Source organism: Parasteatoda tepidariorum, chromosome 8, assembly GCF_982258835.1.
Source record: "Parasteatoda tepidariorum strain Cologne lab strain chromosome 8, Ptep-v5.0, whole genome shotgun sequence".
NCBI classification, from domain to species: domain Eukaryota; kingdom Metazoa; phylum Arthropoda; class Arachnida; order Araneae; family Theridiidae; genus Parasteatoda; species Parasteatoda tepidariorum.
In genome coordinates this window covers 47,203,839-47,231,311 of record NC_141762.1, presented here as the reverse complement: position 1 = coordinate 47,231,311, position 27,473 = coordinate 47,203,839, and the positions used below count along the sequence as shown (strand labels likewise).

Sequence of the window (27,473 nt, the reverse complement as noted above, 5' to 3'; positions counted from 1 at the left end):
AAAAATTCACATAAAAACCTTTTAAAGATTGTGTTTTTAAGTGTGGCTCATTTTCTTTTCTCATTGAGAAAAAAGGAATGGTCGAAACTACCAGAATATGATAACATTTACCGTGTTTCTGGCTCTATGGGAACACCATAAAGCTTGATAATTTTTATCAAAACGCTTTGATAATGATTTTTTGTAAACTTCTCCTTAAAATATGGTTTTATAATATGTGATAAAATGTGATAAATTTGGTAAAATTTGTCGAATTTATTGTGATACCTTAGAGCATGGAATGAATATCATTTATTCCTAAAAATTTAATTTTCTGCATTGTATTGTTTGTTAACCACTGCAGTTTTGAAGGCAATAAAAACTACAATTTTGAAAACCAAATTTTCCCGAAATAGCTATCATATGAACGAAAAAATTACCAAATGAATGGTTTAAAGAACGTATATTTTGGTTTTATTATCAGAATATTTGTGTTTTTCTATTTACCGGAAATGTCATTAGCTTACGGTATGCAATAACTTCATTAACTCAATTTCAAACATTTTTATTCCTCAATTTATTCATACCATATTTTGTTTTGCATTGTTCAAAACCTCTTAGTGTAGCTAAAATTTATAATATCGTTCCCAACTTTCTAAAATAAAACAGTGACTTGACAAAAGATAAAAAAATAGTAATAATAACTGAAAAATCATTAAAGCTCGGAAGAAAAAGAAAACTCTAAGGATAATTTATAATTTTCTCCATTCTAAAGTTCCAGATTCTTTTTATTTTAACCAGAATATAAATATATTTAACAACCTAAATAAAGCTTCAGATGTCCAGTTTCCTTTCTTAGAGTACTAAAACTTTCTTATTTAAATGTAAAAGTACTTTGAATGAATTAATGTTAGGTTTCAGGTTTTATTGCGTGACTTAGAAGAGAATTTATTCATTAACTGAAGGCGCTTTGAAATAAGTTTCTTCCAACTTTCGAAATTTTTAATATTTTATTTTCAAAGCTATTTTTTGATTTTTATTTCAACCCAGAACTCTGTAATAATGACTGGTGACTAGTTTCTTAAACATTTATTCCTAAAGTCCATACGACATTTAAAGTGGAAGCGACTTACTGTTTAAAATTGTTTTATTTTGTCTTATTTATGAAAATATTTCCAGATCCTTTAAAGATTTTGATTAATATTTTAATTTCCATCCAAACTTCTTGCTGGTTAAGTGATTTTTAAACTATTATATCAAATTTCGAAAGATAAACAAAATCCATTGTTACCATTTACTTTTATTATTATTATTTTTTGAAAATAATTACATTTTTTAAATCTTAAATTAAGAGTTTTTAAAATTAGTTTCGGTTATGAGATTTTCTTCAGACAGAATTGATTATGGAATCGATAATGATATGTTGATTGTTTTAATTTATTACTGAAAATAATTTAAGAACCTTCGAATTTTTTAATTAATATTTTATATACTTGCTAGGTAAATAGTTGACTAAATTATTAGGCAAAATTTGAAAGAAAAAGAAAATTCTTGGTTCCAATTGTGTTTGTTTATTTTGTGCATAATTAAATCCTTTGATAGTGTAACTCTTTAACCTAGCGAGTGGTGAAGTATAGCCATTTCTGGCTCTTATGCCAATTAACTGTTAACCTACCAATCAAAAAAAAAAAATTTATCTAAAACTTTCTATTTTTTTTTCTGATATGTATAATGCTTTTATTGAGAATCTGAAGCTTCTAATAAAAATACGAAAAATTCTTTCAGAAATAATCAATATTATATTTAGTCAAATGCGATATGATAATTTTCGATAGCTTTTAACATTGTCGATTCATGTAAACGCTTTTAAAATCTATAAAAATAAATGCACAGAAAGCTAACCAAAAAGCAAAACTTAGTGAAAGTAGCAATTTTTTCATACAAATTTGTTCTTTATACATCACTTACAAAAAAGGTTATTAAATGATATGCCAATACATTTTTATTGATTTTTTCAGAAACAAATGTCCGACAAAAGTTTTGTTCTGAAACTTAAATAAAATTTTTTAAAAAAACATTCGTGTAACTTCTTTGAAAGTTTTTTTTTACCGATCGTTGACAACAACCATGATTACATCAGCAAAATTTGTATCAGATCTAGAGCAAATAAGCGTTTGAAGCGTTGATTTTATTGTTGAACCAATCGATGTCTTTATCGGACTTTTGTAGCAGCAAGTGGATATTAGTTATTGGAATCAAATAATATTCCTTTTGCGAACAAAGAATTCCAATAAAGGGTGTGGTTTAGGATAATATTACGATGGTGTTTAGATATAATGGCTTTTAATCATAGTTTTTGTTCCCTTTCAGTAAACTTACTTTATAACATCAGAAGTTTTATTACATGATTAGTTAACTACCAGCTTCTACGCAGCTTGAATATAATTTAATGTCAGTTGTACTTTTTTCAGGAGATAATTTGGTGTTTTATGAGCACTCCTGTTAATAATCTGTCTCACAGACGGCGCTCTGTGCAGTAATGTAAAAGTTAATAAGTATTCAGATTCCATAGAAACACTGTAACGTTGACATCATTCTTCGTTATTGTTATAAAATTTATTTTTCTTTCTTGAAGCGTTTTGTTATAATTTATGCAACTCACTCATCTTACATGGGTTAACAAAATGCGGATTTACGAATGAATAATCATTGATTCCGAGATTGGCGCATTTCACATTGGTATCCAACGTGGGGCTCAAACCTGTGACCCGAGACTCAAATATGAAATACGATAATCTCAGAGGCAATAGTTATTCATTCTTTCAATCTTGAATCCACATTTAGTTTATTCATATAACACGAGTCAGTTGAAAAAGTTATAACAAAACACTTTATATTACAGTGAATTTTTTTATTACAATGACGAACCGTTACAGTATCCTATGGAATCTGAATATTAATTAGCTCTTACATCACTGCGCAGAACACCATCTGTGAGACATATATTTAACAGCTCCGGTGGCGTAGGCCTAGCTCACAGCACTTGGGGGAATTAGGATCGTGCGTTTGATCCTAGCAGCTGCCTGAACAGCCAGCTTGCATATGCACCACGGTTTGCGTTAAATCTGCCGCAGCTGAAAGTACTGTCGTTAGTGTGGATTTTGGGAAAGAGGGATAGCCTCGAGTTCTGCCCAGGTCTGCTGACCGGGGTCAAAATTATGTGCCGTTCTATCCATGGCTGTTGGAAAAACACCCTAAAAACAGGCCTAAGTGTTTAGGCATGCTTGAGTCGCTCTGTATTTAATGATACTAAACTTTTCAGTACAAACTACCACTCATCGGATTTTTTTTTTCTTCAAATTTACGAAAAACGCTTGATTTTTTTTTATTTCTGAAAATTAATATATGTTCTACCCGAAATTTACAAATGCAAATTTCTTTGTCAGCAAGCAGTTTTTTGCTTGACGTATTGGTAGGGAAATATTTGTTGTCCGGTTCACTGATCTTCAGTTTTCTCTGCAATGCAGCCAAGCTTTATCTTTAAAAAAATACACTGTGTTAATATATTTATTAACTCTATTGCTTTAAGTTATTTAAGATGAAAATTTCCACAAAATAATTATTAAAATTAGATAAAATATATTTTGGAAAATAATTTTCGAACCTTACAGTTAAAACAGCTTTACAGTCAGTCTTTGGCATCAGAGCATGAAAATCACATTTATCACTAACACTAATGCAGTGATACAACACTAATGAAAGCGAAATTACAGACAGTACAAACTGATTTTGATTTCAATTCAAGGCGAGAAATCTCACTGTGAAAATTGTGGGACTAGTTGCTCTCTACGTCTTAGCAATACAATACAAAAATAATCGCGGGATTTAAAGAGACTTACAGGAGGAATTCAGTAGCGAGGAATTCAATTTCAATGATGCAACTTTCCTCTTCGTCGTATAACATGCGACGCCAGTAAAAAAGGAGTTAAATACATCATTTATTCTTTTTTTTCCCTTAGAAATAAACAAATTTGCAAACTCTTGCATGAACATAATCTTTCATTCAAGAAAGGAGGTATAATTCTTAACATAATTTCGCATACATTGCAGAATTTAGTTTTTATTTCCTCATAATCAAAGTAACCTCATTTAGAAACGATCACTCCCTTCCACATCCAGGAAACTTATTTCTCTAGATTGTGCGAATATTGACATTAAACTTACTCCTGTATGTAATTTCGGCTTCTAATATTTATTTTTTAAGGATTTATGCCAATGATTCACCTAACACCGAGTGAAAAGTAAAAAAATAAAGTAAAGCATTTCCACTACAGCCTATTGTAGGCCAAGGGGTCATATAGATTCTGACAAAACTACATTACTTATAATTTTGCTGTTTTTCTATATGTGTTTTACTACTTTAAATAAGTTATTTTGCTACTTTATATAAATATTTATTGTCAACTTTTTACTATGAGTTTGGTACATAGTTTTAACCTGCACTTGGATCTTCAAACTGCACATTCAATCCAATCAACAAAAATTAAATTAAAAACTTAAAGTTTTTATCATAAATATTTTTTATGGATCTATAACTAAATAAAGGAATAGAAATTCTGATGTCAAAATTTTAAGAATTTTTGTTTTTTATCTTTATATTTACAAAAAAAATTGAAAGTTACTGGCATTTATAATATATATATTTAAAAATCCTTTTATATTTTTAATGAATTTAACTTTTGAAATAAGTTTTTAAATAAATTTTAAATAAAAATTTTTTTTAAATAATCTACAAAATTTTTTATCTTTGTTTTTCAGGTTAAATGCAAGAAAAGCATCATAAAAGCATTTAAGTAATATTCAGAATTTTAAAAAGTCCACTGTAAAGGAAAATATCTTCTTTAAAGAAAGCCAGAAATCAAGTGTCATATGCAGCTGAAAATGTTGACATTTGTAGATGGAGCACAAACAATGCTGATGAAAACACCACAGCTCAAACGTAGATTGAATAGTTAATATATTCTTGTGACTTATTCAGAAACTATATCTCAGACCACTCTTTCAAGCTTTTCAACATGTCATCAACTCATTCCAGTGCCAAATCTCACGAAAATCTATTAAGCCCCAGGCCTAAATGCCGCACAGAAAACATCCCTGTTGAAATAGGATACCACTTTAACAGAGCAACAGCTCAAACTCGAATTAAACCTCTGGGGCAAAATCGCATTCACACCTATGGTACAGACAATGCATTCACGACATCAGAATCAATATCATCTGTGCAGACAGAAAGACAGTTGCTGAAAAACATGATAGTGCTAGGACTAGGGTTTGTTTTTACATTCAGCGCACTATCCGCTCTGCAGAGTCTGCAGAGTTCTCTATTTCTCGAGACCATAATCGGATTACATTCTTTAAGTGTTTTATACGGTTTGGCAGCATTCTCGTCTTTATACGGTCCAATATTTGTTCAAAAAATGACGCCAAACTGGACTGTCGTTCTCGCATTCGTTCTCATCGCCCTTTATATTTCTACATTTTTCTACCCAAGAGCATACACTTTGTTGCCAAGTGCCGTCCTGCTTGGTCTCTCTTTTGGTCCTTTGTTCTGCGCTCAGACCACATTTCTGATGCAATTGGTATCCAGAATGGCTTATTTAACGGATGGCATACGCGACAAAGTTCAGCAGCGGTATCTTCGGCTTTTCTACTTCTTTTACAACTCTAGTCGAATATGGGGACATCTAGTCACTGCCCTCTTATTGCGATATGGTGGCGATGTATATGTCTTCTCAACTCTCCCTCAATATCCCAAATTCCATGCGAGTGGACCACATTTCCCAATGATGGACATGCATATGTCGCCATCCTTATATGCCACTGTTGCCAGACCAAGTCTTTGCACTCTGGATCATATCACTGAGGACGGTATCTTTCGAAGCCCCGCTTCTTACGTGTTTTATGTACCCTCTAATCTTTATCTGATGATAATATCAGTTTTCCTTGGCTTGGCATTTCTTGGTTTGGCTACTGTGACTACCCTGCTAGACAAGTTTGACTTGTACGTGTCTCAAGATCCACTGGAGCGACCACCTATTCTTCTTAGTTTCCGGAAGGTTATTCTGTCTCTGATAGATCCCCAGCTACGGCTTATGCTTCCCATGATAATTTTTATTGGTTACGAGCAAGGATTCATGATTGCTGATTTTACGAGGGTAAGATATATTTTGCATGCAGTTTATATGAAATTATCCTTAAATTTGGAAATAGGAAAATTTGTCACCTATTTATAAAAAATTAAACAACTGAACACTTGAAAACAGAAACATAATCAAAAAATTTTATTTTATAAGCATGATAAAAGAATTAGGCATGCTTACTTGCATTTTTCTGACAATAAGAAAATTTTAAACTTTACGCAATAACACTTCTATTAAATATATACCTATTTTTCCAGTTTTAATGATGTCTTTATCTCTCCAAAAAATATTTAAAAATTTTAAAATTAATATTGAATGTTATGGACGAGTTTGGCCTACCGTCAGACAGTGATACAAAGAAAAATAAATATAATATTGGTTTATTTTTCAATTTATAAAACCAAGTGTCTTTATTTCTAACTTAAATCACATAACTTAAGTGTATTTTTTATTACTTCATATTTATTAAGTTTTAATAAGCTGATGGATGATATTTAGTTTTTAAAAATAAATCTGAGAAACAGGCATAAGAGTTTATGATTCCAAATAAGTAAAAATTAAAAATTCAGTCTTAGAATTAGTATAATTTATCTTTAGAGTTTTTGCAAAAACACACTCATCACAAAAAAATATACCAGAATAAATGTAACATTGTTTTTAAAGAAGTGTTTACTGAATACATTTAAATTTTTTTTTTAAAAAAAGGCTTTTAAACCAAAGAACTAAAATATATATCTTTTATAATCAATTTAATTATGGTTTAGGAAAGTAAAATGATTGATTTATATAATATTTAATCACGCAATATTTAGTTTTAACAATCGGAAAATGTATAGTTCTACCTCTATAAAAGGCAAGAGGGAATACTGCAATTATAGTTTTGTTAATGTGTTCTAAAATTCATTATTTTTGTGAATTAGATAATAATAATTTATATATTGTTACAAAAAATATTAATTTAATAATTTAAACCATTTTTAAAGCATTGTATTTTATACAAAACACTTAATATATCATAGATATCTTTTTACGTTTTAGCTTTTAACTATCTTAAATTAAATTTCTTAACTATCTTAAATTAAATTTCTAAGCCACATAACACCTGCATTCTGGATTTTTTAGCTTGCTGCAGCAAAAATAATTAAACTCGTCTACAAACGAGGTGATTCAGTACAGAAGTTAAAATTTGGAGAGAGGGTACGGCATATATCATAAGCATTCAGAATTACCTTGCAAGCCATATCCGAAAATGTGATAGTGCACCACTAGGGGCGCCTTTTTTTATGACCTATGAAATAATAGCATTTGAAACGGTACTTTTATTATCTATATTATCATAATTTTATATTGATTTTACGTTTTCTACTAATGATTTTCAAAAATTACATTCACACAAGTCCAGAAATAGCCATTTTACATAAGTTAATATTTTTGCGACAAACGTCTCAAACTCACCAAGTTAGTGCCAAAATGATATTATTGCAATAAAAAGACAATTCTTGGACCGATTTGAATGCAATTTTCGTCTATAATTACTAGAAAGCGTAAATTTAACTGAAAATTAAGATAATTTAAATAAATAAAAGTGTTTTAAATGCTCATGAACAGCTTGTCCTTAAAAGAAAGCCGTCCCTAGCAGCATATTTTGACATATCTTTACGTGAGTTTCTATGTAATTCTCAATCCTTATGATATGCTTATATGCCGAGCTTATAGCTAGCTGCTGTACTAAAAGTTACCCTGTATTTGATTCATTTCATAACCGTTCAATATTTTCATGACACTGTAATGGTCAAAAAAATTCATACTCTAAATTTTTTATTCATATGCTAACCAATTAACCCCACTCCTTAGGTTTATTTTCCAAATATATATGCTGTGTATAAAGTTTTGAATATACGTCAAAAGAAATGAAAAATAAAATTTTTAAGTATATTTTAATTACAATCGTTGTTTTCTCTAGTCATAAAAAATGAATGACATCTTTTCAAATTCAGCGTTCAAAACATTCGAATAAATTGCTTCCCTATTTAATATTCTTCAGATAGATGTAAACTTTTCTCAAAAATTTTTTTTTAATAAATCAGTTTCTTTATTTCTTCTTCATTTATCACCGAAGCGATAAAATTCTAGGAATGAAACTTTTATGAATGCAGAAAAGGATGTTTCAGTAAGTGTCCGTCTTTTACATTCCCGACACTTTAGAAAATGAAACTAATCTTTTCAAAACTAAAATAAAAAATAAAAACACAATTTCAGAGCTTAAAAGAGAATGAAATTAATTATTGTATGGGTTCTAATGCCATTTGCAAAGAGTCGTATTCAATTTTAAGGGTTGTTAACGAACTTTTTTTTCATTTGCGATGCCTTTAAATTGAATCACATTTTGTGACACCATGCTTACTGTTAATGATGTTAATTAACGCGGAGAGTCGAATTTTCTACGCTGATTTGCTGCCCTCGTTAAGAAGCTTATTGTTCTGACTTTTCAATTATTTGCAACGAATCGTTAAATTTAACACCAATTGTATTCGGAAGAATTTCTCGAAAGAGTCGTCTCCTGTAAAGAGTGGAATTTAATTTTTAAGAAATGTGAAATATCTTTTTCTCCTGTATATGACTATTTAAATTTAAAGAAACTTATTTCATTTGTATTATTGTTTGCTATTCAACGGTAAATAAACATGAAATACTTAATAATAATTATATAATTAGAATTTGCCATCTTAGATAACCTTATTATTATTTATAGCTTTTCATAGATTAATATCATTCGTGTATCGATTCTAATGTCATCTGCAAAGAGATGTAATCAACTTGAACACTATAAAAAAAGGTTTCTAAAAATTGAACAAAAATGTGACAAAGTAGCTTTGAAACAAATATTCAAATTTTAAAACCCCATCTATTCAAAATTCAAACAGCATGTACATTCTTGAAAAAAAATGCATAATCTCAAAAGTGTTGTGGAGAAAGAAATGTATGAGGGATATGTTTCATTGGCTGCCGGCAGGATTCGAAATCTGGATCTTCGAAATCGCAGTAGGATGCTCGATCCAGCATAATTGTACAATGCACAAAAAAAAATCGAACCCTGAGTAACTTTTTACTTAATGATCTGATCTTATCTTTACGTTCTAGGACTCATTCGTAAAGGCTCGGGGAGGTGATCTCAAATATGCTAAATAATTAGTGCAGACTATATTTTCAGTTACGAAATCAGACACAAATACTTACTTTCCTAAACAAACGCACTATTTTTTAACGGAATCTAATTTCTGACCCTAAAAATACATTCTGCTGCAAACTGGGAAATATAGTCCCAATAGTTTGGTCGGGAGAGAGATTCAAAATTTGAACCCCGTAATGTTAATTTTACTTTTTGCGTATTTCACTATATCTCAGAACTTTTTAAGCGAAATGAAGCTTTTTTTGCGCACAATTATAAAATTCTTTTATTCAAAAATAACTCGGTCCGAAAAAAATATTTTTTTTGTAAATATTTATTACTTTTTATTATTTTATTTTATAATAGTCGAAAAATTTTGAATAGTAAGGTATACACTTTTTTACGTAAATTTAAAGAGTGCAATTTTACATGGGGAAATACAAAATTTGTGCGAAATTGGCCAAATAGCTCCTAAGAAACCAAGTCTTAAATATACGACCTCCTTAAAACTGTGGCATTTCCGTGCCAATAAATTGACTCTGAGTAAAATTTAGATTGCTTGAAAATAATAGTGTAGCTAAGTTAACACTTTGAAGTTAATGGAAGTAACCAATAAGAACGATCAACTTCCATTAACGACCATTTTACTGTGGAACAGAGAGTGGTCGCTACTGAGAGGTTACACCGTAATATCTGGATTATAATTTCTTGTTGCATTATCCTTTGGTTCGTAGTGAATAATATTTTAATTTAAGAGAAGAAATGCTAAATCAATTATTACTTTCGTGCATTGTAAATCCGTTGCAACGGACAATATTTCTACCTTTCTTTTGTATATAAAAAGCAAATTTTAATACACTTATTAATATTATTACTGCACCGTTAATGCTACCACTATCCTCACGTTCTTTTAAGCTTGAAATATCACTGTTAGTGACTTCCTCATTATATTCCCATTGGTGACTTACGGAACTCATTAGAACAGCACATGCGTCACAAACATCATATAATTGGCGAATTTTGAAAATTCTGGGGTACTAAGATATCCTTTATTGCTGAGCAAATATCTGTAATGCGTACCTTTGTATTCCAACAGAAATGTTTTTTCAATTGCTGAGCAAATATCTGTAATGTGTACTTTTGTATTCCAACAAAAATGTTTTTTTCTATAGCAGATCAATCTGTAATGTGCACCTTTACATTTTAGCAGAAATGTTTTTCTTTCTATTACAGAGCAAATATCTGTAACGTGTACCTTTGCATTCCAATGGAAATGTTTCAAGATTAACTACGAAAAGGACTTCGTAGTTAATCTTGAAATCGTAGTTAGAAATCGTAGTTAATCATTATGATTAACTTTTCAGTTCCTTATCTTTTATTAAATGCGTGATAATAAGAAAGCTAATTTTCAAAACGTGACTTTACGGTAAACCGTAATGTGCAAAAAAATTACCACATGAACGGTTTAGATACTTTATATTTTGGTTCTATTATCCATAATTATGTTTTTTTACTACCATTACCATGCAGTATGGTAATTTTACCAGAATTGTTTTCTCCGATTGGATAAGCTGTCAGTCAAGCCCCACACATCAGTTTTAGGAAGGTTTTTAATTTTTTTTCCAATTTCTTGCTAACTCTTAAATACTTCTCTGTTCTACATAATTTAATATTATGGCAAGGAACTATAACTTTGTCAATAAAAATATTTTTTCACATTTTCACGAATCCTTTTTCTTGTTACAAAGTATATTCGATGATAATATTTCTAAACCTCTTTTTATCTAAGATGGCAACTAAGAAAAAAGTTGTATTTTCTGTCGCCGAAAAACCTTATCCAATTATGGAACGAAAAAAAATCTGATTTTTTTTTCTTTGGCTAACTGGGAATTAATGATTTAAGAATAAGTTTCCCAGAATTATCTTGACATTTGGTTGCCAACACCAACGTTGAAGTCAAGGAGATTAAGTCGTAAATTAAAAATCAATATTCTTTTTATAGAGGCACACTTTTTCGTAAGTTAGTAAAATATTTTTCAATTAAACCTGTTAATCATTTTTAAGTTAACTTAATTACTTTTTTGAAAATTATCATGAAGCATATTTAAATATGCATTTTATTCTCATAAAAATATTTTAAATGTATGACTAAGTTTAAAATTATCAAGTATTTTATACAATCAAATATGTACAATAGCTGAAAAATGACACCTTAATAACTTTTGGTCTTATGACACAGATGCCAACTTGCTCTGGACAGCAAATATATATTTCAGAGTGGTAGTTTATTAATTGTGATTCTTGGTTTTATAAATTTAATTTAGTAGATTTTTATCCACCACTATTTCAAAATAATTCGTAGGCTTATATAATTCAACACTTTATAGAACTAAGCTCGTGCCATATCTTTTGAAAAGCAAGCAAAAATACTCAAATATTTGCAAAATTTACTTAGTAGTTATTTACCGTTTTTTTTTAAAATTATTTTGGCATGTCCGGAGCAGTTGGCATCTCTGTTATGATCAGATTTTCAAGCACTTCAAATCAGTTCGAATAATCCAATTTAAAATTTTCTAATTGATAAGAGAAACCGGTATTTTAAGTTACGAAATAAGACACAAATATGGTCTTAATAAAACTGTTGATGACTTCGGCTTGACTTTGGTTTGATGACTTTGGTTTAACTTTATCTTAGTTTTTCTTTCTACGGAAGTCGTATTCTTAAATTTTCATTTCTCAAAAACTATTCAATTAAAGCCCTTTTATTTAAAACACTGTTTCTCTGAAAATTAAGTCTATTAAACTGATATAAAAATTCTATACTTAATAATTAAAATTCTCTTCAATTATTCATGAATTAAATAATAAAAAATAATAAATAATTATAAAAATAATTTTCTATGTAGAATTATCTTAAGATAAACAAGTTTTTTGATTGATTGCAAAAACGTTTTTACTCACCTCATTAGTTCCGAATATATGACAAAGTGCCCTAAAGGTGAACTCAACATTAAGGATCTCAAAATTTCGTCCACTCTGTCACCTACCTAAACCTTTGGAGCCATATTATTTACTAGATTGCGGGACTCCTCCATTTCGAGGGTTGAGAAATCAAATCTGTTGGGGAAAAGTAAATTTAGTCAAAGAAAGTACATTTTTATGTCTGATTTTGTGACTTGTAATACCGTTAGAGCTAATGAATGGACATAAGTTTTGGAGCTTGAATCATTAAGAATGAATTTTTATATCCACAAACAAATTCGATTATTAGAACACAATAGTTATTAAGGAAAACCTTTTTTTGCCTCATGCAAAATAATACTTATTATTTAGATTGAAATATCTTAAAAAACATTGCATTTGCATTCGTGTTTTGCATTGCACAAAAAAAAACTATTTTTATAATTTATCAAAAAGTGGCAACATTGGACAATTAATGCATTATCAACACATCGAAACTTATATTTGCATTTGGTTCGATGTTGATTATGCTGTTGTTAATTTGTTAGTTGAATTGTAATGGGCAAAAACGTTGAAAATCTACTATTGAGTGAATATATTGAATTATTAAAACTCAAATTCGATCTTATTCCTGATTGGCTATTTAGAATAGAAGTAGTTATAAGTTGTGTGGATATGAAATATTTTTGAAAATGCTAAAGTTCTTACAGGAAGTCATTATTAGAAGGTCCCGCAGTGGACTGATCGTTAAGACACGGTTCCCAGCAGATTACCGAAGTCAAGCATCATTTGAATTCTATGATGAAGTATTTGACAGAGGTAGGGGGAATCTCTAAAAATAGATTTTATTCTGCACTTAAATAAAGGTTGTGGTATAAAAGGATTACCGATTATACACTCTTTGTGTTTTTTTTTAACTGCACACTTTTTATGATAGTGAGAAAAAGTTGAACCGTTTGACTACTATTTAGATTCTCAAGCAAGATATTGCTTGCTGACACACTTTGCGTGATTTAAAAAAGTCGGACTTTAATGGAGCATAAAATTAAGCATCAAATTTAGTACCATTCATAACATTATAATCCACATTTTATAAATAAACTTAAATGGAATATGAATAAAACAATATTATAATTTATGTGTTTAAATAATTGCTATTAATTCTTGCTACATAGTTGAGTACTACAGTTGTTGTGATATTTATTTATTTCTTAAAAATAATTTCCTAAAATTGGAACCTTTTAGAATCTTCGTATATAGTCGCCTTTTTCAAACAAAAAAAACTAATGGGTTTTAGAAAACATAATAAATGCAACTGACTCATTTTTCAAAATACTCCATTTTGCCAACTATTTTCGATAAAATTCAATTTTATGATGAATAAATAATATCATCTCAGACTTTTAATCAAATCTTAAATGCTATTTTTCATAGTTTCAAGTATTTTTCAATTTTTCTTCCGAATCTTCAATAGTTGTCAAACTGATTATTCTTGGGCCGTAACGTGGCAGAAAATAAAATTTATTTACGATTTTGACTTTTCCAAATAATACTTGATAGATATGAAAGCTTTTAAAAATCCTACTAAATCTCGGCTTCTTTGCCATGAAAAATGAAAAAAATAAATCGCCAAGGATTGTTTTTCTACAAGTTTAGCTATTTCTTATATTTTGTTTCCAATTTATTTCTGATTTAGGAATATTGATTAATTATATGTGGTCATATATTATATTCATAAGTTTACAGGTATAAAGAAATAGCAAATGCATGGAAATAAATTATAGAATGGAAAAATTTAGGATTTTTGATATCCCTAAATTAACTAAGTTTTCTATAATTTTAAATTTTAAACAAGAGATTTTTATTTTAAAGAAAATTGAATTTTGAAAAATATACTGAATATTTTGAAAATATATTAAAGAGTTGAACTTTTAATTTAAAAAAAACAAAATCTTTCTTAATATGGCTATCATGTGCAAAAATTTAAAAGTTAGAAAAAAAATTTAACATTATTAAATTGAAAACACAAAAATTGAATTATTAGACATATATTTGAAACGATTATAGACTTCCGTGAATGAAAATTGTTATCCGTTCCCTAATGATGGAGCAAAAAAGTACACTATAAAAAATTCTGGATCAAATGACGGCATAAAGTACCGGTACTTAGAGTGCATCATCCGTAAAATCCATTGTTACCGTAAAATACTATACCGTAATGTTTATAGTAATATTTATTTAATTAGAATTCAGTGATTTTCTGGTAATTATTACTGTAAAAATTAAGGTATATCGCATTTTCGTTTCGCAACATGTTCCAGAAACAGTAATTACTATAAAAAAATTAGTAATTACTATAAGAAGTACCATCGCACTGATTGCCGGTACTTTTAACCGTAATTTGAACTGGATTTTTTTTTCAGTGTAGGCATAGCATACAAGCCAGCAACTTGTCAAGGAAATAAAATAAACTTTTTAAATTGCGAACTGTTTGAATAGAAAAACTATTAAAATTGAATTACAGTAAAATAACTAGTAGCAGTTTGCCTATCTAATTAACCGTAAAGCTTACAGTAAAAAAAACTTTTTAACTTTATGGTTTTTTACAAACAGATTTGTTTCAAAACCGTAAGAATTCAGCTCTCTCTTGTAAAGCAGATTTAAGGTGCTGCCATCTATGCGTGAGGGAGAGTATCTTATTCCAATAGTCCAGAGTCACAAATTATGGAGTGCAGCACTGGGTTGAAGGTGGACGAATTATTGCAGTGTCAAAGCTGGAACTCAAACTTCCATTCTGTTGCTAAGATTGACTGATTAGCTGCTCTCTCGGCTTTAGCATGCTCCTAGCTGCAGGGAACTAAATAATTTCATTAGGTGAACCTAGTTTGTGTGATAAAATTCCGGTTATTTAGCCGCATTATGTGCAAACAGTTAGTAAACGGCTTTCACACAGTTTACAGTTTGAATACCATCTCATGTATGGTTATTTGACTATTTTGTTTGATTATGGTGAAATAGCAATTAAATAAATTGTTTACTTTAAAAAAAATTCCGACAAATTTCAATCACTGTAGCAAAAAGACAAAAATTTAAAAGAAAACCTAATCAAAATTACTTATTCTCAAATTTATGCATACATAAAAAAAACTATTTTAATAAACAGGAAAGAAAATGTTATATTTAAAAGCGCTGTGAAAATGAAGATATAAGTAGTTGATAAAAAATTTCTTTTCTAAATCTTCTTCGTTCGAAACTTTTAAATTACGCCTCCAGAAATTAGAGCAAACAAAAATAGTTTTTTTAAATTAACTTTGACATATTTTTTCATTAGTTCAGACGCATTTATAAATCCAAATTATCTCCTTTGATAACGCGATTTTCTCTTTTATTTATAGTTCGACATTCTTTATTGTAATTTATTTGAAAGATAAAAAGTTCATTTTTCTTCGTTGCTTTTATGCGGTGTTTTAATTCTTACTGTACGAAACTTTTCAATACTATTTGTGATTATACCCTTAAGGTAAAATTCACATTTCATTAATTATAAAAGTCTTTTACTATAAAATTTTTCAAGAATAATTATGAATTTTTAGGGAAATAAATGTAAACAGTACTTCTATTAAGTACTTAAAAAGCTCTCTATATTAAATAAAGTATGTTTGAAAGAAAACAAATAAGGAACTAATCTCTTCTGTAATATAAGAATTTTCGTCTTTGTTACTGCGTCTAAATAATAAAAAGATTTGCGAGTTTTAGTTTAAAAAATTCAACTGAAAATTAATTTTGAAAAACTACTGATATGGTAATAAGTTCTTTACTTTATCATAATTATTTTGGTTTTGAAGTTTCCTGAATTCCTCTGGCAATATTGTTCATTAACTTAGTAACAAAATACTTTTGACATACTTTTAACATAATACTTTTCACAAAAAAATATAAGAGCAATTTTAACAAAACACGATTACTAAATAAAAGTAAAATTAATAAGATGCTTTTTCGTTACATTCTATTGTTAAAAAGAACTAAATAATTACTTAGCTATTCTAGAATATAAATTAAAAAATATTTTATTTACTTTTAAAATAGTTATTCCAAATTGTTTTTTTTTTTAAAATGACTAGGACAAGTTAGTTATTTTAAACCTAAACATTCCAAACAAATTGTGAGTTACTGTCTAAAAAGTTTTTTGTTTTTTCTCAGCAAATGTCACTAATAGCTTATTGTTGTTGTGGGGCACGGAGGATTCAACAAATTGTAAAAGACAATATTACAACATAAGATTATTTTATCATCCAAACTGTCAATGGTGGTATTTCAGCATGATTTAGCTCTTTGTCATAATTAAAACTAAATCAAGATATTTACATTGGAAAATCAAAATAATGCTTTGGATATGCAAGAAAATTCATCAGGCTGAAATCAACAAAAATATTACAGTTTAGAATTATTTTCTGCTTGCAGATGTTTGAGGGCTTTTTTAAAAAGAAAACTATAGTTTTTTTTTTCTTTCTACAATTCAAACAAGATCACTGGAAAATCAAAATAATGTTATTTGATTTGCAAAGATTTTCACCAGATTTAAATCCATAAATATATTATAGTTTAGAATTATTTTATGTGTGCAGACTTTTGACGGGCTGTTTCAACTTTAATTCTTTGTCATAACTCAAGCAAGATCCAAAGATTTACACTGAGAAATCAAAATAATGTTGTTTGATTTGTAAGGATACTCACACGACTTAAATCCATTAAATTATTACAGTTTAGAATTATTTCATGCTTGCAGACGTTTGAAGGGATATTTTAAAAGACAATGGTTTTTTGTTACAATTCAAACAAGATTAAAGGATTTACACTGGAAAATCAAAATAATGTTGTTTGATTAGCAAAGATGTTCACCAAACTTAAATCCATAAAAATATTACAGTTTAGAATTATTTAATACTTGCAGACTTTTGACCGGGTATTTCAAACGACTATAATAGTTCTTTCTTACAACCTAAGCAAGATCAAGTGATATACACTGGAAAATCAAAATAATGTTTTTTTGATTAGCAAGGAAGTTCACTGCATGTAAATCTATAAAAATATTACAGTTTAGAATTATTTCATGAATGCAGACGTTTTACGGGATATTTCAACATGGCATGGCATTCCGCCATGCTTTAAACTATAGTTCTTTGTTACAATTCAAACAAGATCAGGAGATACACACTGGAAATTAAAATAATATTGTTTAATTTGAAAGAGGATTAACCATACTTAAATCCATAAAAATATTACAGTTTAAAATTATTTCATGCTTGCAGATGTTTGACGGGGTATTCCAAACGACTGTAATAGTTTTTTGTTACATTTGAAGCAAAATCAAGAGATTTACACTGGAAAATCAAAATAATGTTTTTTGATTTGCAAGGAATTTCACCACATTTAAATCCATAAAAATATTATAGTTTAGAATTATTTTAGGGATTCAGGCGTTTTACGTGTGTTTGTTAACATGACAAGGTACTTCGTCATAACTCAACGAAAACAAAGTCTAGAGATTCACTCTAGGAAATCAAAATATTGTTGTTTGCGTTGCAAGGAAGTTCACCAGACTTTAATTAATAATCATAAAGAGATAAATCTGATTTATAATATGACACTCCGTTGGAAAATTTGGAGCATTACTATAGTAATGTTCAAATTTTTCGTAACAACAATATATGGCTAAGTTTAACTACACTAATGAATTTCTTGAATCTTATTGCCCAATAACAACTTATACAGAAACAACTTTTACAAAGTGGTAGCAAACTTGTACCACGTAAGGACTAAAGATTAAATAATAAAATAATTAAAATAGTATTACAGCAGATTACGATTTTTTCGGGTGTGTCAACTTGGTGCTCAATGAAAGCAAAAAGAGTAGAATTCTAATCAAAACACGTATCTTTTATTTAATATAGGAATTATTAGTTTAATTAATAGATTAAAACAGTTGACACTTTGTATGAAACAATGCATTAATTAAATGATCTTTCGACTTTAATGGTATATTTGCATCCTTGCATGAAACTTTCAAACATGGTTTGGCATAAATACAGTCTTATTTCAATGACTATGTTCAATATCCTATTTCAAGGGTTGTTTGTTTGTGAGTTTTTCCGCGTAACGGCAATAAATCTTACGGTTTCAGAGGTCGAATTAAAATAATACAATAATAAAAAAACATCATTATTAAACTATGCTCTAATCACTAAACTTACACCAGAAAGTCATATCTACCACATATTTCATGTCATATGTAAAAGAAATCGTATAGATCTTGTTTTATAAAAAGAATATAGAATTAAATATGGAAAAAAAAAATTTAGTTTTAAGTTTTCCATTTTTTTTGGAACTATAAATTATAAGTTGTAAATTAGTTTTTTTTCTTGTGGTGAAATTTCAGTTTTGTTTGGACTTAAAATGACTGAGCCTTCACTGATCAACGTCAAATGCATTGTTTTATTGTTAAAAAGCTATTTTGTTCATCTAAAATATTATTTTATTATTTATAAATTATCAATATTATAGACAAATAATTTGAAACATCCATGGTTGAATTCTTAAAGTATAATCAGAAATTTTCAGGATTTTTGTTTTTTGAACTTTGCAATAAAAACTAAATAAGAGAAATTTAATAAATAAAAACACTGTGCTCTATTTTTGTATGTATTCACAATAATACAAGCATGTGGAATATATCCACAGCTTTAGTTTAGAACTCAGAATATTTTAGAGAAAAAACTTTCCGTTCATTTTTTTGAAACAAAAGCAAAGGACATAAATATTGATTTACGTTTCTGGTCATAAAGCTTTTCTATAATGACACTGAATTTTTTTTATTGTTCTAAAAGTCAATTCTTTTCACGGAGAAAATGTTTTTCAGATATTTTGAACCAAATTCAAAAGGTAATTTATCATTCCTGCGGATTCATGAATCGTAATAATACAATTCGTTTTTAGTATTTCATTTGCAATCTTTTGTAATTTATTCTATGAATAAAAAACTAAATGTACAGGTGAGAAATAAATGATTAATTTTTAGTTTAATCTGTTTTATATAATGAGTTTCAGTATAAAGTATAGCTATTTGAATATTATTTATTTATCTATCTTCGTTAGTTATATGTTGAACAACAGATAAAAATTATGTAATATATCAATGAAATGTTAAACTATATCATAAATTGCATTATTAAACAAGGATAAGAAAAATTCTGGTTAAATTTCCGTACTTTATGGTCATGACATTTCTAGTAAAAGAAAATCATAGTTTTGGTTAATAAAATCAAAATATGCAGTATTTTAACTATTCATTTGGTATGGGTTCCAATTGTATAGTAACGGTTACAGGGAAATTCTCGTTTTTAAAATAATAGTCTTTATTACCACATACTTAGTAAAGTTTCCAAAACTGAAAAGTAAATTTAACCGAATAAAGTGCTTTTATGCCATGTGCTAAGATATCAAGATAAAATCACCAAATTTTACCTCATTTTCCGAATTTTGATACATATTATAAAACCAGATTTTATTGTTAACTAGTCGCCTAAGGCGGCCAGCTGTCCGCCACGCTAAAGGTTTTCACAAATAAAGTTTTTTAAAACATAGCAGGAAATCTGAAGATTAGTGGACAATTAAAGTGTTCCTGTCCTGCAATTTTGTCTTCATATCCAGTTCTGCTGCAGATGTGTTATAGCTCTTGAGGATGTTTGAAGATGTAACTTTGCTATGGTAACCTAACCTATAATATAACTATCCGGTGGAGACTTGTTTTTTTTTAAAAAAAAAGGCCTCAGAAAGTGTATTGGCACACACAAGTTGCTTTCGAAATCATCATTGGTCAATAGCTGAAAACCTCTTCTAATCTTCTTTGACGTTTCTCTGATACTTCTTGGGCTCTAGAATTGCTTGTCGAAATTCGATCATGTTCCATCCTTCTTTGACGTTCCACAGATGTTTCTTGGGCCCTTCTTTTTCTTTAAGAATCTCTTAATATCTTTTTCTCTGACAAAATACAAAGTTTTTTGGAAGGCGGTTCTGCCATGTCAGTAATCGGGTTTTTACGAAGTCAACGAATACTTTAGAACAACAATTACTATTAAAGCAAATCATGAAACTTCAATATTAAAATCTAAGTGCTTACCTGCAAACTGAAACTTTCTGAAAATAACTAATTGCATTCAATAAAGACTGTTGAAATAAAAAATAGAAAAACCAGAGAGATCCAATGTAAGTGTGATCGTTCCTTCAAAAACAATTAAATTCCTATTTTATATATTATATAGCTACAACGCTTAAGAAGAAAAAAAACTAAAATGCTAAATACGTGAAAAGAACGCGAAAACGAATTAATTTTTTATGGTATCAATTTCTATTTCTATATAATTTTTCATGGTATCAATTTCTATTTCTATATCGCTACAAAAATTATAGCCTTCGCTTAAGAATAAAAAATAGAGCGAGGAAAGAAGAATAAAAACTTATTATAACAATTATGAACAGCGACAAATATATCAAAGTGAAGCGTTCTATTTACGTATCGAATATGTTGCCACATTTTTAATACAAAAGTTAAACTTTTCTCCACTTTGATAAATGTAAACTAATGCGAAACTTGCAATTAAATTATTAATTCCTTCGTATATCATTGGTTTAAGTTGTCGAAAATTAATATTTCAATTGTAAGGTTCGCATCAGCATACATTTATAAGAGTGGAGAAAAGTATATGCATTTTTTAATAGTTTTTTGAATATGGCTCTTTGAAGACGAAAAAGCATAGATTTTCTTACAAAATGTCTGATAACTAAAAAACTAATCCAAATTTTTGAAAAAGAAAAAAAATACTTCTTCATTATGTCAAAACACAATTATGTGCCGAGTTTCGTACCTGGGCTAGGCTTCTGGGGCGATATATTGGGATTACAGACAGACACACAGCCGCGTTTATTATTATGTATATAGATTTTACCAGAATCATAAACAAAGTGCTTCGGAAAAAAGTTCCCGCAGAGCAAGAAAAAAGGTAAATTATACCATATTCTGACAGTTTCGACCATAATTTTCTTTCATGAAGTATTATATCTTTTTTTTAGAGTAAATACATATGTTATTAGTTTCTTAAATAATTTTAAACCAAAAAGTATGACTTGCGTTAAAATTTTAAAGTACAGAAGCTGTTTTAAACCAAATTGTTAAAACAATGCATTTTAAAAACAAAAGCACAATAAAAATCAGAATAAAAAAGTAATTTTAATATATGTAATTCCATGTAGAGTGCAATGATACAAAAAGATAATATTTAATTATCTTTACTTTTTTCATTCAACGAAAACATATGAAAATAAGAAAAAATATTTCGAAAGAAAATTACTTTCGGCGTTAATTTTATGTGCAATTCCATTGAATTAGTTTACCTAAAAGCAATAATTTACGGAAACTATTATTTAAAATAAATACTGTATGAATATATTTATTTCCTGTGTCAACATAAATGTGTTTAAAAAATGTCAAATCTGAATAAAAATTGTAAAGGTGAGGAAAATGAGATAAATTTTTGAATGATGTGTTTTGTTTTACTTTATTTAAATAATTTAAAACCTAATAAAAATATAACTTTTCGAATAGTATTTATGAATCCATCTTCATTATATAGAGGTTGAAAAAAGATTTTAAGAAATAGTGTTATGAATGAATGAAATGTTAAACTAGAATAAATTATTTTATTCAAAATATTAATTTTTAAACGTAAATATAAGGTAATTTACTTTTAAATAATTTTAAATTTAAAAATATAACTTGTTTTAAAAAGGAAGGAAAAAAATAGTAATGTAAATTTAAACCTAATTAAACTAAAATTTATTTCGTGTTAATATCAAAGCATTATAAAATCTAACACACAATAAGAAATGAGAATAAAACAATAATCTTAATATATGTAATGCCATGTAGAGTACAGGGATACAAATAGATAAGATTTTAATTATCTTTACTTACTTTGTTCATCGAAGGCATGTGGTATGAGAAAAAAATTGTTTTAATTATTTTTAGCATTTTTTTTTATTCCACTGAATCAGCCTACCTCAAAGCAATAATTTACAGAAATTATTATTTAGAATAAATATTTCATGAAGATATTCACTTCGTGTGTTAATATAAATATGTTAATATGTTAAAATGTAAGGTAATGTAATTAATATTAATTAAAACAGTAACAACAGTGAAATAGTAAATAATAATAATATTAAAATCCAAAATTAGTGCATATAATTAGATTTAACGTTACATACAATAAAATTCTTATATTTTTCTATTACATGTTTATTTTTATTTCTTTACATGAAATAGGTTTGTTATAAATATTTTTAAAATGTATTAAAAGATTAAAGCAAAATTAAAATTCTCTAAGTATTCTAGTTATTTAAATAAATAGAAAATTATTAGTTTTTAATCTTAACCTTTCAAAAGTTTCTGGTTATTACATAACGCAGTTAGTAAAATGCAAGGTTAAAATGTCATTATTTAAGACAGTTTAAAATTAGAATTTTAGTCTGATTCTTAACATGTGCTTAAAATTATTTACCATTTATAGATTTTTCTACTTTACTTTTTGTTTTGTTTAACGTAACTTACTATGTTTCATTGTCTTTTCTATGAATGGTAAATGTAAATTAAACTATAATAACTAAAAAAAAAAGAAAGCAAAAAAGTAACTGTGTTATACTTTTAAAAAAATTATTTTTTTATTTTCGAAATCTTGAATGAAATTTAAGTCTTTTCTTAATAATTATTATTTGGATTTAATTAAAGCAGAGTTAATTTGTTCATAAATATCAACTTAAATATTTCTGTAGTTTTCAACTTAAGTTTATTTAGCAAATAAAAAATCTCTTCTAATGCTTTATTTTACCATTGACTAATATATATTTTCCATTTTCTTAAAAGTAGTTATAACTATCAAATGTTAATAATTCAATAAAAATTCTCTTAATATAAACTAATATTTGTTCAAAAAAATTTTTTCAATTACACAAAAATTTTAATGATCATTTTAATCCATCTATAAATTTAAATTAATTATTTTTATTTCTGAAGAGTGACTATAATTAGAAAAATAACAATTATTAGTGAGCAAGAATTATGAAATCCTACCATTTTGCTTAAATACAGCTTTAAAACAGTTATTTTTAGAAACAAAAAGTGAAGAACTTAATATTTTATTACACTGTAGTGTGTTTAACAAAATATTTTTAAGAAACTGGGTTTTATTTTTAATGGAACAATCGTATTTTGATACCCGTTATTCATATATGAGCACTATAATATTATTACTTTTCTGATACATTTTTTAAATGATGCATTATTAAGTTAAAATTGAGAAATAATTCAATATTAGATATATATGTACTATTATATTTTGTTATACTATTATATTTTACTATATTTTTGCATTTCATTATACTATTATACTTTATTATATTATTATATTTATTATACTTTTATATTATAAGATATTTTAATACTAGTGTGCTTAACAAAATAGTTCTAAAAACTTGAATTTTATTTTTAACAGATCAAATGATACTGATACTCGTTCATTTTTCAAATTCATTTTTCTAAATGATTTGCTATTGAGCAATTCATTATTAGATATATCTTCTACTAGTGAATTTTTAAACTGTATTTCACAGTGATCTCACTTTTTAATGCTGCTATTTTTTAATTCTCACAAATCATTTTTAAAAAGAAGAATTTTTACTTTAATGAAAAACTAATTATTTTACTAATAATTTTCAAGAAAACTTATTTGCATTATTCATATATTTAATTATTTACATTTACTATTTCAGTCATATGTTAGCTGTGCTATGGGATTAGAAGCTGTTGGATACACTATGCTGTGCATGGGAGCAATGACTACTCTGGGGTCTGTGGCTGCTCATCAATTTTTCAAGCACATTAAAAGGTTGACAATAATGTTTGCGGCGGTCGTTTGTCATGCTGGACTTTTGATGGTCTTATGGTTATGGACTCCAGTTAGAGATGACGTGGCAGTTTTTTATGTCATTGCAGCTGGATGGGGCCTTTGTAATGCTGTATGGGAAACTTTAACGACCAGTAAGTTAACATCAGTTCTTTTTATTTAAGGATCTAAAAATTAAAATTTATAGAAAAATACATCTGCCTTTTCCGTATTGATTTGTTACATTTTTTAATTAAATGTCGAATTAATAAAAGATAAGCAAAATAACTTGAAATTTGATAAATTCGCTAGTAAAGAGTATCTAATTTATAGAATAAATTATATATACATATTATAAAATTATATATTATAAAACTTAAAAAAATGGTGACAAATTTCTAAGTGTGTTTTTAACGATGTTCCATTTTTAGAACATAGACGTTTTAAAGGGGATTTTTTTACTGATAAAGGTCATGATAGCTTAAATATGTTCCTTAATATATATGTATGTATGTATGTATGTAAATATATTAAATAATTCCAGTACATCTTTTGTTGGAACAAAATACCATCCACTTAGAAGAAATTGCGAAATATAATTTTGGAAATATATTAATAGTTTAAGCTTCTTATAGCATAAAATGATTATACATTGACGTGATATTCTACATATTTTCCAAGAATAGTTTAGGAAAAATGCCAAGAACATAATTCACGCATTCAAGACAATTTTAAAAAACTGTTTTTGTCTTTTTCAGTTCTATTGGCTCATCAAATATCCCTTTTGTATTCGACTTTCTAATTGAGCGTTCACTTTTTTGTTTTCTATTTTCACTTCACTTTTTATTTCATCTGCTTCAATATTACTTATAAAAATTATATTCTAGAATGGAGTAACAGTCTCAGAAAATGTTTCCAACTAGGCCATTGTTTGCTGTATCGTTATGCATCTCTTCGACACATGAGAAAATCAAGAGAAATATGTTGATATTGTTGTTTCTAATACCACTTGCCTGCCAGCAGGTCTGCTTAGTGAATGGAGCAAATTTAAGGCAGAGAGTGTGTTTTCTGTTTTTAAGTGGCGTCATCTATATCCAAGCATACGACTTCCCAGCCCGTTTATAGGACGGACCTACTCATACATTCATTTATTCATACATCCATTTATTCATCCACAGAACATAATTTAGACCTGTATCAGAGAATGATCAATCTTAAATTTAGTACCCCCCCCCCCCCGAAGTATTGATTTGCTGTAGAAACATGGAGGTCTTTGTGACCCCACAGATTTATCCTGCAATAATATCCATTTATGCACGGGGAGTCTTAGGCCGGCGAGGATCGAACTCACGACCACTTGAACACGGGCCCGACGCCCTACCAACCAGGCTATCCTGGCCTAAGAGTAATGAGACAAATAATAAAAGGGCACACACTTAATGTTTAAAAAGAGCAGTGAAAAGATAGCTTCTAAAGTAAGTGGGTGGAATAGAAGTCATCAAAATGAAAGTCAGAGAAGCGTTTTACATGCAACTTAGTTAATAAATATACCCACTTTACCTACTTATACCCTTATTACTTATACCCACTTAACGAAATTAGTTAATTAAAAATTCACCGAACACAACTTTTTTGTATCAAATGTAAATTATTCAATGATGTAAGTAAAAGAAGAAGCAATAAAATGAATTGTCATCTAAATTTAATGTTTACAACACATTGGAACAAAATAACGAATTAAAAGTACAATGATTGGGATTTCGCTTTGATCTGTTAATTACTGTAGATAGCCATATTGAAGCTCTTTTGAAGCATCTTTTAATGTCTGGGCCAGAAAGTGTCACTTAGTTTTATTTCTTATCTCAGAGAGTTGACATGCAATTGAAACAGTGGAGAATTTAATTAATGAATACTTTTATTTCCAAACTTTTACGTTTATTTTTTACACAAATATCGAAATATGAGAACATCATTTAATAGAGATTCTGGATCGAAGGTACCGAGATAACTTCAAAGTCACATGAAATGTTTTTAATAAAACATGAAACTCGTTTGACATAATATGCAGGACATTTGGAATAATATACATTCAGTATGTAATTATAATACAATACCTATATAATTGCAAAGGAAAAAAAGTGTATTTTTTCTCATTGCATTAGCTTCATCAGTTTAATATCAAGTAAAGAAACAAAACAAACAATTTTTAGTACAGCGAATATAATAACATAATGAAAGATTCATATACATGACATTTTTTACTCGTTTCATAATTATTTTACTTTTAGTATAATAAAAACATACAATGCTTGATTCGGAGAAAAGCACTCCAAATTAATAACTTCAGAAAGTTTTTCACTCATAGCAATAATAATTTAATGCATTTTTATTTCATGAAAAATGCATACAAAGAGATTTCTATTTGCTTATGAACCTCTGATATATTTCATATACTTTTTCCCCTTTAGATCGATTTTTCTCTGTAAGACACATGCAGCAGGACAATATTTCAACTGGAATTACTTTACGTTACTATGTTTTATGAATGATTATGCGCCACTACTTACACCGTACGACACTGGCTTTCAGAATAAATGATGCTGCATGATTTATGATGCTCCGTTGAGTCTTTTTATTTCAAAGTATTTTGAAGAAAAACTTTGTACTATTAGAAAATTATTTTTAGAAATATCAAAAGCTGTATTTGCTAAAAGGACTATAATGATATTTCGTCTTTTTCTGACTTATGCTCTTTAAAAATCACAAATATATAAATAAATAACACTAGCTTTATATAAATATAGCTATGTCGCAGGAGTTTTAATGACAGCATATATTGAAATGTCGGTATAATTTTATATCTCTGCACACATTTAAATTTTCAATAATTGCTACTTCGGTCATTTCAGTAATTTCGATAAGATGATCTGAAATCTCAAGATATATATATATATATATATATATATATATATATATATATATATATATATATATATATATATATATATATATATATATATATATATATATATATATATATATATATATTCCATCTTTTGAAAATAATATATTATAAAGATTAACAGAATAATGTAAAGACGAGAAGAGAAAATTATTAAAATAAAATTTTTTTAAAAATATTTTTAAAAAAAACATTTTATTTAAAGAAAA

The 27,473-nt window shown here is 27.8% G+C and overlaps 1 protein-coding gene across 2 annotated transcripts in view; it reads left to right on the top strand.

The window, feature by feature from the left end:
• LOC107456550 (N-acetylglucosamine transporter UNC93A) overlaps positions 1-27,473 on the top strand; it is a 56,684-nt gene that overhangs the window by 27,676 nt on the left and 1,535 nt on the right. For both annotated transcript variants that reach the window (XM_016074443.4, XM_071181436.2), the window contains exons 2-3: positions 4,798-6,194; positions 24,190-24,457. In XM_016074443.4, the coding sequence (XP_015929929.1) occupies positions 5,055-6,194; positions 24,190-24,457 (1,408 nt within the window). In that variant the 5' untranslated portion in view covers positions 4,798-5,054. The remainder of the gene's footprint in view (positions 1-4,797; positions 6,195-24,189; positions 24,458-27,473) is intronic.